This window comes from Oncorhynchus kisutch, unplaced genomic scaffold (assembly GCF_002021735.2).
Source record: "Oncorhynchus kisutch isolate 150728-3 unplaced genomic scaffold, Okis_V2 Okis01b-Okis20b_hom, whole genome shotgun sequence".
Classification (NCBI taxonomy): domain Eukaryota; kingdom Metazoa; phylum Chordata; class Actinopteri; order Salmoniformes; family Salmonidae; genus Oncorhynchus; species Oncorhynchus kisutch.
In genome coordinates, this window is record NW_022261978.1 from 10,612,906 (window position 1) to 10,632,142 (window position 19,237).

General features: G+C 44.7%; 2 protein-coding genes across 4 annotated transcripts; both read right to left on the reverse strand.

Annotated features, from left to right (window-relative positions):
* Positions 1-752: 752 nt before the first annotated feature.
* LOC116358939 (DNA-directed RNA polymerase II subunit 1-like) lies at positions 753-3,664 on the reverse strand. 3 transcript variants are annotated; one of them, XR_004206535.1, is made up of 3 exons: positions 3,357-3,664; positions 2,285-3,325; positions 753-2,247 (listed from the first exon to the last, which is right to left on the reverse strand). XR_004206535.1 is itself a non-coding variant. In XM_031811383.1 (2 exons), exons 1-2 carry the CDS (start codon positions 3,357-3,359, stop codon positions 2,150-2,152), a joined length of 1,173 nt encoding a protein of 390 aa, XP_031667243.1. In that variant the 5' UTR covers positions 3,360-3,664; the 3' UTR covers positions 753-2,149. The 3 variants fall into 3 exon arrangements, 2 of the variants coding, with proteins under 2 accessions (XP_031667243.1, XP_031667242.1); XM_031811383.1 differs by having other exon boundaries at positions 2,285-3,664; XM_031811382.1 differs by having other exon boundaries at positions 753-3,325; positions 3,357-3,663.
* On the reverse strand, positions 3,656-18,865 carry LOC109882089 (gastrula zinc finger protein XlCGF57.1-like). Its single transcript, XM_020474208.2, has 3 exons — positions 18,640-18,865; positions 5,641-5,800; positions 3,656-5,548 (listed from the first exon to the last, which is right to left on the reverse strand). The coding sequence occupies exons 1-3, from the start codon at positions 18,646-18,648 to the stop codon at positions 3,900-3,902; spliced, it is 1,818 nt and encodes a 605-aa protein (XP_020329797.1). The 5' UTR covers positions 18,649-18,865; the 3' UTR covers positions 3,656-3,899.
* Between the last annotated feature and the right edge of the window lie 372 nt (positions 18,866-19,237).

The following is a 19,237-nucleotide window of genomic DNA, read 5'->3' on the forward strand; positions in this document are numbered from 1 at the left end:
CTCTAAGATTTATTTACTAAACTGGTTGTTTAGCAACATCTCATCTCCTGGCTCTAAGCTTGATTTACTAAACTGGTTGTTTAGCAACATCTCATCTCCTGGCTCTAAGCTTTATTTACTAAACTGGTTGTTTAGCAACATCTCTAACCTCCTGGCTCTAAGATTTATTTACTAAACTGGTTGTTAGCAACATCTTTAATCTCCTGGCTCAAAGCTTTATTTACTAAACTTGTTGTTTAGCAACATCTCTAATCTCCTGGCTCTAAGATTTATTTACTAAACTGGTTGTTAGCAACATCTCATCTCCTGGCTCTAAGCTTGATTTACTAAACTGGTTGTTTAGCAACATCTCATCTCCTGGCTCTTTGTTGCAATATAGTGGAGATGGAACCAGTTAGAGATGCATTTACAATGAGGAAGGAGCGAGAAGGGCAGACCTCTTGTCCCATACTTTAAAACATTCAATTAACCTTCTTCAATTTGGTTAGGCTGTCTCATAAACATGGTTATATCAATGCTTTATTGTGATTGGTTAGGCTGTCTCATAAACATGGTTATATCAATGCTTTATTGTGATTGGTTAGGCTGTCTCATAAACATGGTTATATCAATGCTTTTTTGTGATTGGTTAGGCTGTCTCATTGTTGCGAGAATTATGTTCTCAATGTTCATAAACCACTTCAATTAAACTACTCAGTCTGCAACCCAGAATTTGTAAGATTCTGGTTGAATGAAACAGACGGAGGCCCAGCTATGATAGTCAAAATGTTTATTCACGAGAGCGCTAGTCCGTTGCACAAAACCATTCATATTATACTGGCTCCTTACGCACTTACATTCAAACACAAACAGTAGGTATAATACGCACATACTGTATCACCACCCAGCCGACAAAGATTAGGGAGACCTTGGGAAGCACTCCTTGTCCTCCCTCAAGATTAGGGAGACCGTAGGAAGCACTCCCTGTCCTCCCTCAAGATTAGGGAGACCGTGGGAAGCACTCCTTGTCCTCCCTCAAGATTAGGGAGACTGTGGGAAGCACTCCCTGTCCTCCCTCAAGATTAGGAGGGACTTGAGAAGTACTCCCCGCCCTCTCCCAAATCTCTCAGAGGCCCCTAGCAAGGTCGGCAACGAATTTTGCTCAGACAGTCTGTGTTTTAAGATACTATAAACATATATTGTACAGATATATTGTTTTACTCTAATTCTGACAAAAACTACAAACATCATTAATTATGCTTTTACTGACAAACTACACACATCATTAATAATAATTTTATGATTCTAATCAATTTCATACAATTAAAAAAGGTTTCAGGGTGGAATATTCTAATAATTAATTTAAACATAAATTCCATTAACACTCATACACATGGCTATTATCAAAGACTGTCTCACTGACAGGTAAAGTATGAACTGCAGTATACAGACAAGAGAAGGACACGGCTATATCAAAGACTGTCTCACTGACAGGTAAAACATGAAGAGAAGGAAAGAAGAAGAGAACATATATTCTGATGTGGACAGGGTTAATAATAGTGAGTTGGAGGGTGGACAGGGTTAATAATAGTGAGTTGGAGGGTAGACAGGGTTAATAATGGTGAGTTGGAGGGTAGACAGGGTTAATAATGGTGAGTTGGAGGGTAGACAGGGTTAATAATGGTGAGTTGGAGGGTAGACAGGGTTAATAATGGTGAGTTGGAGGGTAGACAGGGTTAATAATGGTGAGTTGGAGGGTAGACAGGGTTAATAATGGTGAGTTGGAGGGTAGACAGGGTTAATAATGGTGAGTTGGAGGGTAGACAGGGTTAATAATGGTGAGTTGGAGGGTGGACAGGGTTAATAATGGTGAGTTGGAGGGTAGACAGGGTTAATAATGGTGAGTTGGATGGTGGACAGGGTTAATAATGGTGAGTTGGAGGGTAGACAGGGTTAATAATGGTGAGTTGGAGGGTGGACAGGGTTAATAATGGTGAGTTGGAGGGTGGACAGGGTTAATAATGGTGAGTTGGAGGGTAGACAGGGTTAATAATGGTGAGTTGGATGGTGGACAGGGTTAATAATGGTGAGTTGGAGGGTAGACAGGGTTAATAATGGTGAGATGGATGGTGGACAGGGTTAATAATGGTGAGTTGGAGGGTAGACAGGGTTAATAATGGTGAGATGGATGGTGGACAGGGTTAATAATGGCGAGATGGATGGTAGACAGGGTTAATAATGGTGAGTTGGAGGGTAGACAGGGTCGACCATGGTGATGGTGAGTTGGATGGTAGACAGGATTGACCATGGTGATGGTGAGTTGGAGGGTAGACAGGGTTGACCATGGTGATGGTGGATGGTGGACAGGCTTGATCATGGTGATGGTGAGTTGGATGGTGGACAGGGTTGACCATGGAGAGTTGGATGGTGGACAGGGATGACCATGGTGAGTTGGATGGTAGACAGGGTTGACCATGGTGAGTTGGATGGTAGACAGGGTTGACCATGGTGAGTTGGATGGTAGACAGGGTTGACCATGGTGAGTTGGATGGTAGACAGGGTTGACCATGAGAGTTGGATGGTAGACACGGTTGACCATGGTGAGTTGGATGGTAGACACGGTTGACCATGGTGAGTTGGATGGTAGACAGGGTTGACCATGGTGATGGTGAGTTGGATGGTAGACAGGGTTGACCATGGTGAGTTGGATGGTAGACAGGGTTGACCATGGTGAGTTGGATGGTAGACAGGGATGACCATGGGGAGTTGGATGGTGGACAGGGTTGACCATGGTGAGTTGGATGGTAGACAGGGTTGACCATGGTGAGTTGGATGGTAGACAGGATTGACCATGGTGAGTTGGATGGTAGACACGGTTGACCATGGTGAGTTGGATGGTAGACAGGGTTGACCATGGTGAGTTGGATGGTAGACAGGGTTGACCATGGTGAGTTGGATGGTAGACAGGGTTGACCATGGTGAGTTGGATGGTAGACAGGGATGACCATGGTGAGTTGGATGGTAGACAGGGTTGACCATGGTGAGTTGGATGGTAGACACGGTTGACCATGGTGAGTTGGATGGTAGACACGGTTGACCATGGTGAGTTGGATGGTAGACAGGGTTGACCATGGTGAGTTGGATGGTAGACAGGGTTGACCATGGTGAGTTGGATGGTAGACAGGGTTGACCATGGTGAGTTGGATGGTAGACAGGGTTGACCATGGTGAGTTGGATGGTAGACAGGGATGACCATGGTGAGTTGGATGGTAGACAGGGTTGACCATGATGAGTTGGATGGTAGACAGGGTTGACCATGGTGAGTTGGATGGTAGACAGGGTTGACCATGGTGAGTTGGATGGTAGACAGGGTTGACCATGGTGAGTTGGATGGTAGACAGGGTTGAACATTTTCAAAACGGACCCTTGCCTTATCCCTAAGGACAGACTTGCCTGAAACTTGCAGGGAGGAGCTGCCTCCCTGCTTTCTCGGAGCTGACCAATGCACTGTTAACATGTCATGAATCATTTTAATGACCGGTATACGCCCAAACCATTCAAACACAGACTTTTTCACTCATATTGGGGCGGCAGAGTAGCCTAGTGGTTAGAGTGTTGGACTAGTAGCCGGAAGATTGCAAGTTCAAACCCCCGAGCTGACAAGGTACAAATCTGTCGTTCTGCCCCTGAACAGGCAGTTAACCCACTGTTCCTAGGCTGTCATTGAAAATAAGAATTTGTTCTTAACTGACTTGCCTAGTTAAATAAATTAAAAATATTGTAATTAAATGGACAGTTATTTAAAGTTCCCTTGTTACACCAAGCATGGCGACATTAAGAAAGCTCACCCTGCACGGCTTCTCTCCGATAGTCTACCATTAACTGGTTTCAGCTATAAAAGAATAAAAGAAATGGAAAGGTTACCCACCAGTGTGGTGTTTCCTCTTGTGTCCAGCCAGGGTTCCTGACTGACTGAACCTCTTCCCACACCGATCACAGCCAAAAGGCTTCTCTCCAGTGTGTGTTCTCTTGTGTCCAGCCAGGCTTCCTGACTGAGCGAACCTCTTCCCACACTGATCACAGCCAAAAGGCTTCTCTCCAGTGTGTGTTCGCAGGTGCACTTTTAAATCCCCTGAAGAAGTACAACTCAGCCCACAGTCTGAGCAGTGGTAAGGCTTTTCGCCAGTGTGTATTCGCTGGTGTAAAACCAACTGCCCAGACTGATTAAATCTTTTCCCACAGTCAGAGCAGTGGAATGGTTTTTCTCCTGTGTGTGTTCTCCGGTGTATTTTAAGTCCACCTGAAGTGGTTAAGCCCATTCCGCAGTCAGAGCAGTGGTAAGGCTTCTCTCCTGTGTGTGTTCTCCGGTGTGACTTTAAACCGCCTGGCTCAGCAAAGCTTTTCCCACAGTCGGCACAATGGTAAGGCTTCTCTCCTGTGTGTGTTCTCTGGTGCACTTTTAAATGGCCTGACTTGCCAAAGCTTGTCCCACAGTCGGTACAATGGTAAGGCTTCTCTCCTGTGTGGGTTCGAAGGTGTGAAGCCAGACTTCCTGATGCAACAAAACTTTTGCCACATACATCACAGTTATAAGGCTTCTCTCCTGTGTGTACTCTCTGATGTACCTTAAGGTGACTTGAATTAATAAAGCTTATTCCACAGTCTGAGCAGTGGTATGGTTTCTCTCCAGTGTGTGTTCTCTGGTGTACAGTCAAGTGTGCTGACTGAGCAAATCTCTTCCCACACTGATCACAGCTAAAAGGCTTCTCACCTGTGTGTGTTCGCTGGTGCACTGTCAGTCCGTCTAATCTAGCAAAACTTTTACTACAGCTGAAGCAGTAGTAAGGTTTCACACCGGTGTGTGTTCGCTGGTGCAGCTCTAAACCCCTTGATGTTGAAAAGTTACTTCCACAATCTGAACAGTGGTGAAGCTTCTGGCCCAGGTGTCTGCGCTGGTGTGTTTTCAGGTTGCTTGCCTGAGTAAAACTCTTCCCACAGTCCAAACAGTGGTAAGGTTTCTCTCCAGTGTGTATTCTATGGTGTAGTATCAGGTCATTTGAGCTAGTAAATCTCTTCCCACATTGATCACAGCTGTAAGGTTTCTCTCCTGTGTGTATGCGCTGGTGCTTTATCAGATTTCTTGAATGAGCAAAACTCTTCCCACAGTCAGAGCAGTGGTAAGGCTTCTCTCCCGTGTGCGTTCTCTGGTGCACTTTATTACCATGTGATGTTGAAAAGCTCTTCTCACAGACAGAGCAGTGGTAAGGCTTCTCTTGTGTGTGTGTCCGCAGATGAATTTTCAGGTTGCCTAATTGAACAAAACTCTTCCCACAGTCTGTGCAGTGAAACGGTTTCTCTCCAGTATGAATTCTCTGGTGTGTTTTAAGGTTTGACGAAGAGGTGAAACTCTTTCCACAGTATGAGCAGCGGTGAGGTTTCTTCCCTGCCACTCTCTGCTGGTGTTTGAGGTGTTCTGATCTGGAGAGACTGTTCTCTGCCCCGTCAGCATCATGTTCGTTAGCCTCCCCAGATATGACTCTTCTGAGAGAGCGACGGTTATGGCTGCCCCCTGTGAAACAACGACAGACCGTTATATTGAATGGCAATTAAGAACATCTAGGGAGTGTCCCAAAATAAATGTATGTAAGAACATAAACCCACTCAGCCCTGTTGTTTTCCTGCAGTCCACCAACAGCACAGACAACCTCTTCATACCCTGCAGTAAGGCACTACCGGGAGAGGCACGACCTGGGGCCCCCGGGAGGGTGAAGGGGGAGGAGGGTCGGAGGGAGAGGGAGGAGGGGGGTGGGATAGGTGTTTCCTGTAAATCCGAAAAAGAGGGTAGTGAAGTTCTCATGTTAGAACACTGAAGGGTAAAACACAACGATCTAATCTTAGATCTGATCTCATGTTAGAACACTAAAGTGTAAAACACAATGATGATCTAATCTGAGATCTGATCTCATGTTAGAACACTGAAAGGATAAAACACAATGATGATCTAATCTTAGATCTGATCTCATGTTAGTACACAATGATGATCTGATCTCATGTTACAACACTGAAGGATAAAACACAATGATGATCTAATCTTAGATCTGATCTCATGTTACAACACTGAAGGGTAAAACACAATGATGATCTAATCTGAGATCTGATCTCATGTTAGAACACAATGATGATCTAATCTGAGATCTGATCTCATGTTAGAACACTGAAGGGTAAAACACAATGATGATCTACTCTGAGACCTGACTGATCTTCGCTCAGTCTAGATTGTATTGGTAGCGGCGCCATGATATTAATACAATAATATATTTATTGCATAAAATACTTTCCTAATATAGGTGCTTTCATAATACTTGATTAGTACAAACACATCTTATTACAGATACATGGCTTTTGGTGCCTAGATTAAAAAAGGTACACATTTTCGTTTTACGTTCTGCTTTTACATGTCTAGGTGATCAACTCCATGTTGACCCAGCTCTGTACACTCAAATGGATTCTGCTTACATTCGGAGACCCCAGAGATTCAGAGACCCCAGAGATTATAACAGAACATGGCCAAGATGTTCAAATGTTCATAAATGACCAGCATGGTCAAATAATAAGGCAGAACAGTTGAAACTGGAGCAGCAGCACAGTCAGGTGGAAGTTGAAACTGGAGCAGCAGCATGGTCAGGTGGACTGGGGACAGCAAGGAGTCATCATGTCAGGTAGTCCTGGGGCATGGTCCTAGGGCTCAGGTCCTCCGAGAGAGAGAAAGAAAGAGAGAAGGAGAGAATGTTGCCCCCTTAGGTCAGAGATACCAGAGACACTAGGTCAGGGATACCAGAGACCCCAGACCCTCGTGTTGTCCCCCCTAGGTCAGGGATACCAGAGACCCCAGACCCTCGTGTTGTCCCCCCTAGGTCAGGGATACCAGAGACCCCAGACCTCGTGTTGTCCCCCCTAGGTCAGGGATACCAGAGACCCCAGACCTCGTGTAGGTCCCCCCTAGGTCAGGGATACCAGAGACCCCAGACCTCGTGTTGTTCCCCCCTAGGTCAGGGATACCAGAGACCCCAGACCTCGTGTTGTTCCCCCCTAGGTCAGGGATACCAGAGACCCCAGACCTCGTGTTGTTCCCCCTAGGTTAGGGATACCAGAGACACCAGACCTCGTGTTGTTCCCCCTAGGTCAGGGATACCAGAGACCCCAGACCTCATGTTCAAATCAAATCAAATTTATTTATATAGCCCTTCGTACATCAGCTGATATCTCAAAGTGCTGTACAGAAACCCAGCCTAAAACCCCAAACAGCAAGCAATGCAGGTGTAGAAGCACGGTGGCTAGGAAAAACTCCCTAGAAAGGCCAATACCTAGGAAGAAACCTAGAGAGGAACCAGGCTATTTTTATTTTATTTTTTTATTTTACCTTTATTTAACCAGGTAGGCAAGTTGAGAACAAGTTCTCATTTACAATTGCGACCTGGCCAAGATAAAGCAAAGCAGTTCGACAGATAAAACGACACAGAGTTACACATGGAGTAAAAACAAACATACAGTCAATAATGCAGTATAAACAAGTCTATATACAATGTGAGCAAATGAGGTGAGAAGGGAGGTAAAGGCAAAAAAAGGCCATGATGGCAAAGTAAATACAATATAGCAAGTAAAATACTGGAATGGTAGTTTTGCAATGGAAGAATGTGCAAAGTAGAAATAAAAAAAATAATGGGGTGCAAAGGAGCAAAATAAATAAATAAATTAAAATTAAATACAGTTGGGAAAGAGGTAGTTGTTTGGGCTAAATTATAGGTGGGCTATGTACAGGTGCAGTAATCTGTGAGCTGCTCTGACAGTTGGTGCTTAAAGCTAGTGAGGGAGATAAGTGTTTCCAGTTTCAGAGATTTTTGTAGTTCGTTCCAGTCATTGGCAGCAGAGAACTGGAAGGAGAGGCGGCCAAAGAAAGAATTGGTTTTGGGGGTGACTAGAGAGATATACCTGCTGGAGCGTGTGCTACAGGTGGGAGATGCTATGGTGACCAGCGAGCGGAGATAAGGGGGGACTTTACCTAGCAGGGTCTTGTAGATGACATGGAGCCAGTGGGTTTGGCGACGAGTATGAAGCGAGGGCCAGCCAACAAGAGCGTACAGGTCGCAATGGTGGGTAGTATATGGGGCTTTGGTGATAAAACGGATTGCACTGTGATAGACTGCATCCAATTTGTTGAGTAGGGTATTGGAGGCTATTTTGTAAATGACATCGCCAAAGTCGAGGATTGGTAGGATGGTCAGTTTTACAAGGGTATGTTTGGCAGCATGAGTGAAGGATGCTTTGTTGCGAAATAGGAAGCCAATTCTAGATTTAACTTTGGATTGGAGATGTTTGATATGGGTCTGGAAGGAGAGTTTACAATCTAACCAGACACCTAAGTATTTGTAGTTGTCCACGTATTCTAAGTCAGAGCCGTCCAGAGTAGTGATGTTGGACAGGCGGGTAGGTGCAGGTAGCGATCGGTTGAAGAGCATGCATTTAGTTTTACTTGTATTTAAGAGCAATTGGAGGCCACGGAAGGAGAGTTGTATGGCATTGAAGCTTGCCTGGAGGGTTGTTAACACAGTGTCCAAAGAAGGGCCGGAAGTATACAGAATGGTGTCGTCTGCGTAGAGGTGGATCAGGGACTCACCAGCAGCAAGAGCGACCTCATTGATGTATACAGAGAAGAGAGTCGGTCCAAGAATTGAACCCTGTGGCACCCCCATAGAGACTGCCAGAGGTCCGGACAGCAGACCCTCCGATTTGACACACTGAATTCTATCAGAGAAGTAGTTGGTGAACCAGGCGAGGCAATCATTTGAGAAACCAAGGCTGTCGAGTCTGCCGATGAGGATATGGTGATTGACAGAGTCGAAAGCATTGGCCAGATCAATGAATACGGCTGCACAGTAATGTTTCTTATCGATGGCGGTTAAGATATCGTTTAGGACCTTGAGCGTGGCTGAGGTGCACCCATGACCAGCTCTGAAACCAGATTGCATAGCAGAGAAGGTATGGTGAGATTCGAAATGGTCGGTAATCTGTTTGTTGACTTGGCTTTCGAAGACCTTAGAAAGGCACGGTAGGATAGATATAGGTCTGTAGCAGTTTGGGTCAAGAGTGTCCCCCCCTTTGAAGAGGGGGATGACCGCAGCTGCTTTCCAATCTTTGGGAATCTCAGACGACACGAAAGAGAGGTTGAACAGGCTAGTAATAGGGGTGGCAACAATTTCGGCAGATAATTTTAGAAAGAAAGGGTCCAGATTGTCTAGCCCGGCTGATTTGTAGGGGTCCAGATTTTGCAGCTCTTTCAGAACATCAGCTGAATGGATTTGGGAGAAGGAGAAATGGGGAAGGCTTGGGCGAGTTGCTGTTGGGGGTGCAGTGCTGTTGTCCGGGGTAGGAGTAGCCAGGTGGAAAGCATGGCCAGCCGTAGAAAAATGCTTATTGAAATTCTCAATTATGGTGGATTTATCAGTGGTGACAGTGTTTCCTATCTTCAGTGCAGTGGGCAGCTGGGAGGAGGTGTTCTTATTCTCCATGGACTTTACAGTGTCCCAGAACTTTTTTGAGTTAGTGTTGCAGGAAGCAAATTTCTGCTTGAAAAAGCTAGCCTTGGCTTTTCTAACTGCCTGTGTATAATGATTTCTAGCTTCCCTGAACAGCTGCATATCACGGGGGCTGTTCGATGCTAATGCAGGACGCCATAGGATGTTTTTGTGTTGGTTAAGGGCAGTCAGGTCTGGGGAGAACCAAGGGCTATATCTGTTCCTGGTTCTAAATTTCTTAAATGGGGCATGTTTATTTAAGATGGTTAGGAAGGCATTTAAAAAAAATATCCAGGCATCCTCTACTGACGGGATGAGATCAATATCCTTCCAGGATACCCCGGCCAGGTCGATTAGAAAGGCCTGCTCGCAGAAGTGTTTCAGGGAGCGTTTTACAGTGATGAGTGGAGGTCGTTTGACCGCTGACCCATTACGGATGCAGGCAATGAGGCAGTGATCGCTGAGATCTTGGTTGAAGACAGCAGAGGTGTATTTAGAGGGGAAGTTGGTTAGGATGATATCTATGAGGGTGCCCGTGTTTAAGGTTTTGGGGAGGTACCTGGTAGGTTCATTGATTATTTGTGTGAGATTGAGGGCATCTAGTTTAGATTGTAGGATGGCTGGGGTGTTAAGCATGTTCCAGTTTAGGTCGCCTAGCAGCACGAACTCTGAAGATAGATGGGGGGCAATCAGTTCACATATGGTGTCCAGAGCACAGCTGGGGGCAGAGGGTGGTCTATAGCAGGCGGCAACGGTGAGAGACTTGTTTTTAGAGAGGTGGATTTTTAAAAGTAGAAGTTCAAATTGTTTGGGTACAGACCTGGATAGTAGGACAGAACTCTGCAGGCTATCTTTGCAGTAGATTGCAACACCGCCCCCTTTGGCAGTTCTATCTTGTCTGAAAATGTTGTAGTTTGGAATTAAAATGTCTGAGTTTTTGGTGGTCTTCCTAAGCCAGGATTCAGACACAGCTAGAACATCCGGGTTGGCAGAGTGTGCTAAAGCAGTGAATAGAACAAACTTAGGGAGGAGGCTTCTAATGTTAACATGCATGAAACCAAGGCTATTACGGTTACAGAAGTTGTCAAAAGAGAGCGCCTGGGGAATAGGAGTGGAGCTAGGCACTGCAGGGCCTGGATTCACCTCTACATCGCCAGAGGAACATAGGAGGAGTAGAATAAGGGTACGGCTAAAAGCTATGAGAATTGGTCGTCTAGAACGTCTGGAACATAGAGTAAAAGGAGGTTTCTGGGGGCGATAAAATAGCATCAAGGTATAATGTACAGACAAATGTATGGTAGGATGTGAATACAGTGGAGGTAAACCTAGGTATTGAGTGATGAAGAGAGAGATATTGTCTCTAGAAACATCGTTGAAACCAGGAGATGTCATTGCATGTGTGGGTGGTGGAACTAATAGGTTGGATAAGGTATAGTGAGCAGGACTAGAGGCTCTACAGTGAAATAAGCCAATAAACACTAACCAGAACAGAAATGGACAAGACATATTGACATTAAGGAGAGGCATGCTTAGTCGAGTGATCAAAAGGGTCCGGTGAGTGGAGAGGTTGGTTGGTGATTTAGACAGCTAGCCAGGGCATCGGTAGCAAGCTAGCATAGGATGGAGGTCTGTTGTTAGCCACCTCCTGCGCTCCGTCAGTAGATTAGTGGGGTTCCGTGTGGTAGAGGGGATCAATCCAAATCACACAACAACAACAACAACAACAGCTATGTGGGGTGGCCAGTCCTCTTCTGGCTGTGCCGGGTGGAGATTATAACAGAACATGGCCAAGATGTTCAAATGTTCATAAATGACCAGCATGGTCGAATAATAATAAGGCAGAACAGTTGAAACTGGAGCAGCAGCACAGTCAGGTGGAAGTTGAAACTGGAGCAGCAGCATGGCCAGGTGGACTGGGGACAGCAAGGAGTCATCATGTCAGGTAGTCCTGGGGCATGGTCCTAGGGCTCAGGTCCTCCGAGAGAGAGAAAGAAAGAGAGAAGGAGAGAATGTTGCCCCCTTAGGTCAGGGATACCAGAGACACTAGGTCAGGGATACCAGAGACCCCAGACCTCATGTTGTTCCCTCCTAGGTCAGGGATACCAGAGACCCCAGACCTCATGTTGTCCCCCCTAGGTCAGGGATACCAGAGACCCTAGGTCAAGGATACCAGAGACCCTAGGTCATGGATACCAGAGACCCCAGACCTCGTGTTGTCCCCCCTAGGTCAGGGATACCAGAGACCCCAGACCTCATGTTGTCCCCCCTAGGTCAGGGATACCAGAGACCCCAGACCCTCGTGTTGGTCCCCCCTAGGTCAGGGATACCAGAGACCCCAGACCCTCGTGTTGTTCCCCCCTAGGTCAGGGATACCAGAGACCCCAGACCCTCGTGTTGTTCCCCCCTAGGTCAGGGATACCAGAGACCCCAGACCCTCGTGTTGTTCCCCCCTAGGTCAGGGATACCAGAGACCCCAGACCCTCGTGTTGTTCCCCCCTAGGTCAGGGATACCAGAGACCCCAGACCCTCGTGTTGTTCCCCCCTAGGTCAGGGATACCAGAGACCCCAGACCCTCGTGTTGTTCCCCCCTAGGTCAGGGATACCAGAGACCCCAGACCCTCGTGTTGTTCCCCCTAGGTCAGGGATACCAGAGACCCCAGACCTCGTGTTGTTCCCCCCTAGGTCAGGGATACCAGAGACCCCAGACCTCGTGTTGTCCCCCCTAGGTCAGGGATACCAGAGACCCCAGACCTCATGTTGTCCCCCCTAGGTCAGGGATACCAGAGACTTATAATATGCTACAGTAGGTGTCTGAAGCCTCCTTCAACTACAGGTCTAGGATCAGCGTGCGCTCTCCCAATCCTAACTAGTTAAGGGAGGCTTCACCCCGTTATATAAAACCACCCTAATAGTTAAGGTTAGGATTGGGAGAGCGCACGCTGATCCTAACCTGTAGGCTAGTTAAGGGAGGCTTCACCCCATTATTTAATAAACAAATAAACTCACCTGATTCATTGTATAAACTTTTGTTTTGTTTGTGGTCGATTGCAGAGTTCAGGAGAAGTTAACCAGATGATAATTGTTTATGTTTAGTCTACTGACCTTGTAGATTAGGGAGGTAGAAGACCGAAACGTTACATTCCAACACGTTACTCTCTGCCTAACACCATGCCCAGACCGGACGCGCGCGCAAATGTATTTTGTCCCCAACACACTAAAAGTGATCACGACATGCAGGTTGAAATATCAAAACAAACTCTGAACCAATTATAATCATTTCGTCGACAGGTTCGAAAAGCATTAAACATTTATGACAATTTAAATGAGCTAGCATGCAGTTGCTAGCTAATTTGTCCTGTGAGATACATTTCGAGCTGTTATTTTACCTGAAACGCACAATGGCAACGCTGACGTTCATTGGCGCGTGCGAGCAGTGTGGGTGCAATAATTGAATAACATGCACGTTGTACATTTATTTTTGCAACGCTCGCGTCAGTATGGTCAGCGTGTAAAGTCACAAGAGAAAATGGAGAATAGAGACGGACTCCACTTTCACTGCCGTTCGATTGAAAAAGAGGACTTCGGCCAACATACAAATAACAGTCCAGCCGTAGGCTTCTGCTTATAGCTCATTTTCAAAAGTTACACGTCCGATAGCCTTTTAACATGCCTCCTTTGTTCCATCACGTTGTCTAGTATTCTACTCTGCACGGAGCGTCACGTGAAAGAGGGGCTATAATTCAGAGCTGTTGTTTTGCGGCCCTGAAAGGGTCCTGCACTCCCCTGATAAAGATAGTTAACAGACTCGTAAGTCCACTCCCACAGCAACAGGAATTTTGTGTTGTAGCAAATGTGTTTCACGGAATACATGCACCAGATGTTACCAGGCAGTATAACATGACGGTGCCAAAATCTTACCAATCCATGCATTAATCTCCTAACTATGACTGAGACATGTGCGTTTCATGCAGAGCATTTGGAAAGTATTCAGACCCCTTGACTTTTACCACAGTTGTTACATTTACCACCTTATTCTACAATGTATTTAATAGTTATTTTTCTCTCTTCAATCTACACACAATAACAAAGCAAAAACAGTTTCACATTTTTTGCAACTTATATATATACATACATACATACATACACACACACACACACACACACACACACACACACACACAATGGGGCAAAAAAGTATTTAGTCAGCCACCAATTGTGCAAGTTCTCCCACTTAAAAAGATGAGAGGCCTGTAATTTTCATCATAGGTACACTTCAACTATGACAGTCAAAATTAGGGGGAAAAAATCCAGAAAATCACATTGTAGGATTTTTAATGAATTTATTTGCAAATTATGGTGGAAAATAAGTATTTCTTGGGGCCCAGAGAGGGGAGAGGTCAGGCTTGTCTTTCACATGTCCCTGGTGCTATGCAGAATATCAGAACGGGAAGAGGACAGGAATGGAACATTGTCTTCTCATGTGAATGTGTCTTTAGCTATTCTTAAACCATGTGAATGTGTCTTTAGCTATTCTTAAACCATGTGAATGTGTCTTTACCTATTCTTAAACCATGTGAATGTGTCTTTACCTATTCTTAAACCATGTGAATGTGTCTTTACCTATTCTTAAACCATGTGAATGTGTCTTTACCTATTCTTAAACCATGTGAATGTGTCTTTACCTATTCTTAAACCATGTGAATGTGTCTTTACCTATTCTTAAACCATGTGAATGTGTCTTTACCTATTCTTAAACCATGTGAATGTGTCTTTACCTATTCTTAAACCATGTGAATGTGTCTTTACCTATTCTTAAACCATGTGAATGTGTCTTTACCTATTCTTAAACCATGTGAATGGATGGCGTGATTAATGGGGAACCAATTACTTTGTCTCTACTATGTCTGTGGGCAAGTCACTCCCTCATTTGTCTATTGGGGGGGAGGTGTATGGCAGTGTCTGGAGGCAGTGTCTGGAACCATTGTATGTCCCCTCTGATGTTGCACTTATCTTGGGATATTGTATGACCTAAGAGGCTCACTCCCTTCAGTGAGCTTGACCAGGAGTGGGGTCAAGGGAGGTTTTACTTGAGATGGGAGTATCTAGAGTTGACAATTGATCTATGCCATTGGATGAGTTGTTTTTTTTGTACTATGAAGTACCAGGAATGAGATTAGAACCTCGTCTTAGAGACCAAACTGAACGATAATTGATAGCGAATGCTATCTGACCATGGGACACTTCCTCTCTCAAGTAAAAGTCTTCCTTTGTGAACAGTTCCTATTATCTGTGGTTTGTCATGTCGACTAGGGTGGGTGGTGGATCTTTGCTATAAAAGATCTCCGTGGGACACTTCCTCTCTCAAGTAAAAGTCTTCCTTTGTGAACAGTTCCTATTATCTGTGGTTTGTCATGTCGACTAGGGGGGGGTTTGCTATAAAAGATCTCAGTTGGCGTTATGTTGACACTCAACAATTCATTAGAGATAGTGAATTGTTGAAAGTCAAATGCTATTGCAAAGCTTAATTATTATTAAAAGGTGTAAGTTTAAGTATAACTCTGATTGGTGTGTGGAGTTAAGTCTCTCTCTTCTTGGTAATACAGAAATTAATCCTACCACACGTCTCCCCACCCAGGGAGGGGGAGAAACCGTTAGGCTTGCAGTAGGTTATGTAACAATGTGGCAAAATATGATAAGCAATGTAATGTGTTGGAGTAGACTTATAAATAGCATTGACAGTGTTAGAGAAGAGGGGCATTTATAATGGGTATGGTAGATGGTATGACCAAATGTGAGGTATAAAAGGCTATTTGCCTGTATGATTTTCAGAACGTTCTCTGCATAATGAAGCAACCGTTTGCAGAAATTCTGGGACTTTGGGAATTCTGCTATTAACCAGGCGATTACAACCTCTGGGGAATTGGGAATGTTTCTATTAACCAGGCGATTACAACCTCTGGGGAATTGGGAATGTTTCTATTAACCAGGCGATTACAACCTCTGGGGAATTGGGAATTCTGCTATTAACCAGGCGATTACAACCTCTGGGGAATTGGGAATTCTGCTATTAACCAGGCGATTACAACCTCTGGGGAATTGGGAATGTTTCTATTAACCAGGCGATTACAACCTCTGGGGGATTGGAAATGTTTCTATTAACCAGGCGATTACAACCTCTGGGGAATTGGACATTTTTCTATTAACCAGGCGATTACAACCTCTGGGGAATTGGACATTTTTCTATTAACCAGGCGATTACAACCTCTGGGGAATTGGGAATTTTTCTATTAACCAGGCGATTACAACCTCTGGGGAATTGGGAATTCTTCTATTAACCAGGCGATTACAACCTCTGGGGGATTGGAAATGTTTCTATTAACCAGGCGATTACAACCTCTGGGGAATTGGGTATGTTTCTATTAACCAGGCGATTACAACCTCTGGGGGATTGGAAATGTTTCTATTAACCAGGCGATTACAACCTCTGGGGGATTGGAAATGTTTCTATTAACCAGGCGATTACAACCTCTGGGGGATTGGAAATGTTTCTATTAACCAGGCGATTACAACCTCTGGGGAATTGGACATTTTTCTATTAACCAGGCGATTACAACCTCTGGGGAATTGGACATTTTTCTATTAACCAGGCGATTACAACCTCTGGGGAATTGGACATTTTTCTATTAACCAGGCGATTACAACCTCTGGGGAATTGGGAATGTTTCTATTAACCAGGCGATTACAACCTCTGGGGAATTGGGAATTTTTCTATTAACCAGGCGATTACAACCTCTGGGGAATTGGGAATTTTTCTATTAACCAGGCGATTACAACCTCTGGGGAATTGGGAATTCTTCTATTAACCAGGCGATTACAACCTCTGGGGAATTGGGAATTCTTCTATTAACCAGGCGATTACAACCTCTGGGGGATTGGAAATGTTTCTATTAACCAGGCGATTACAACCTCTGGGGAATTGGGAATTCTGCTATTAACCAGGCGATTACAACCTCTGGGGAATTGGGAATGTTTCTATTAACCAGGCGATTACAACCTCTGGGGAATTGGGAATTCTGCTATTAACCAGGCGATTACAACCTCTGGGGAATTGGGAATTCTGCTATTAACCAGGCGATTACAACCTCTGGGGAATTGGAAATTTTTCTATTAACCAGGCGATTACAACCTCTGGGGAATTGGAAATTTTTCTATTAACCAGGCGATTACAACCTCTGGGGAATTGGGAATTTTTCTATTAACCAGGCGATTACAGCCTCTGGGGAATTGGACATTTTTCTATTAACCAGGCGATTACAACCTCTGGGGAATTGGACATTTTTCTATTAACCAGGCGATTACAACCTCTGGGGAATTGGACATTTTTCTATTAACCAGGCGATTACAACCTCTGGGGAATTGGACATTTTTCTATTAACCAGGCGATTACAACCTCTGGGGCATTGGAAATTTTTCTATTAACCAGGCGATTACAACCTCTGGGGAATTGGAAATTTTTCTATTAACCAGGCGATTACAACCTTTGGGGGATTGGGAATTCTGCTAGTAACCAGTGCTGTGGGTGGGGGGGGGGGGGGGGGGGGGCTTTGATAGGATATAACAGAGTGCTGTGGGGGGGGGGGCTTTGATAGGATATAACAGAGTGCTGTGGGGGGGGGGGGCTTTGATAGGATATAACAGAGTGCTGTGGGGGGGGGGCTTTGATAGGATATAACAGAGTGCTGTGGGGGGGTTGATAGGATATAACAGAATGCTGTGGGGGGGTTGATAGGATATAACAGAATGCTGTGGGGAGGGGGGGCTTTGATAGGATATAACAGAGTGCTGTGGGGGGGGGCTTTGATAGGATATAACAGAGTGCTGTGGGGGGGGAGTGGGGGGGGGGGCTTTGATAGGATATAACAGAGTGCTGTGTGTGGGGGGGGGGGCTTTGATAGGATATAACAGAGTGCGGTGGGGGGCTTTGATAGCTAGGCTAGTTAGCTGGCTAGTTTATCTAGCAGCTAACTTTAGCTGGCTGGCTTAGATAACTATATACCAGTAACATTGGTTTACTTTAATGTAGCTGTAAGCTTGGTGTTGATAGCTGCTGTCTGTCTCATGCAGTCACAGAACATTAGCAGGCTAGTTAGCAACATTGCTAGCTGATTTATAAAAAATACATTCACATAGTATTTGCTTGTAAACTGGCTGAAAAGGTTATTGAAAGCAGTAGTCATGAGTGCAAACGATTTGGTTTGAAGTTATTTCTGTTGGGGTTATAGTTAATAACATTATAGGGAATAGGCTAGTTTACCAGGTCCTCTGTTAGTGTAACAGTATAACTTTAGACCGTCCCCTCGCCCATACCCGGGCGCGAACCAGGGACCCTCTGCACACATCAACAACAGTCACCCACGAAGCATCGTTACCCATCGCTCCACAAAAGCCGCGGGGGAACCACTACTTCAAGGTCTCAGAGCAAGTGACGTCACCGATTGAAACTAAAGCTAGCCGTTTCACATCCGTTACACTAGTAAAAAGTCTCTCTCTCTCAGGGCCTAATGAATTTATTTAAATTGACAGATTTCCTCAAATGAACTGTAACTCGGTAAAATTCTATTAAATGGTTGCATGTCGCGTTTGTATTTTTTGTTCTGTATACTTGGTTTTGTTCACCAGCTTCAAAAAACAATATGGTTGGTTATTGAAAATATATTTCACAGTGGTTTAGATGGTACAATGATTCTCTATACTGTGCGTGCTTCTTTTGTCAAAAACTGAAATTAGGTAAACTATTATATTTTTTTGCAACAAGGAAATGGCGGAGCGATTTATGCATATGGCCACCAACTTTCAGCATGCGACTTCACAGTGAAATGGTTGCTTACGAACCTTCCCAACGAGTTTAAAAATAACAAATACATTATTTTCACGTACAAAAACAGCACAAATGTCAATAGCATTTCGCTACACCCGCAATAATAGTGTATGTTACCCAATAGCATTTGTTTTGATCGTTATACGGGTGCTGTGTAAAAGCAGGAAGTTGGCTACAAAGACCCCTTGTCTTAAATGTATATAAACCTACCTTATTCATTGTAGATTCTTCCGTTATTGTCGATTACAGAGATCCGGCGAAGTTAACCAGATGGGAATATTTATGTCTAGTCTACTGATATTGTAGAGGTCTGAGACGTTATATTTCAACATGTGGCTCTCTGCCCAAAATCACAAGACAAAAGAGCCGAGGCTCCGCCTTCACTTCCGGTGTTGTGCAGAAAAGCCCCCCCTGCCAGAATTCTACGCACTCAATTCTTCATTGCTGCGACTTGCTTTTTTATGCTCTTCACTCCGTTGTCAGTTCAGCCTCTTTTTAACTGATCTTAGAAGCAGAAAGAATTGTAGGTGTGTTCTTCAAGGCAGCTGTCAGTGATCACGTGATCACTGCGTTTCATTTTATTTTTTTATGGCGGTTTGATCGCGGGGGGAGGTGGGGGGGAGGTGGGGGGGTCGCACTAGTAATGTCTGCAGTTTTCGGTTTGGCTATTTGTTTCAAGTGTATTAGTCTATTAAAATACGTCTCTTCGCCAAAATGCGTCGTCTCTTCGACTAGTAGTTGTTCTGAAATGTTTATTGCTTGCCTACATTTTACTCCCTCCTCTGTTTAATATAACACGCACACATTA

Bases quoted from the DNA above. Each gene is read 5' to 3' on its own strand.
- LOC109882089 (XM_020474208.2), bottom strand. The intron at 5,549-5,640 runs GTGGGTTTATGT...GTTGTTTCACAG, and splicing joins CAGGAAAACAACAGGGCTGA to GGGGCAGCCATAACCGTCGC.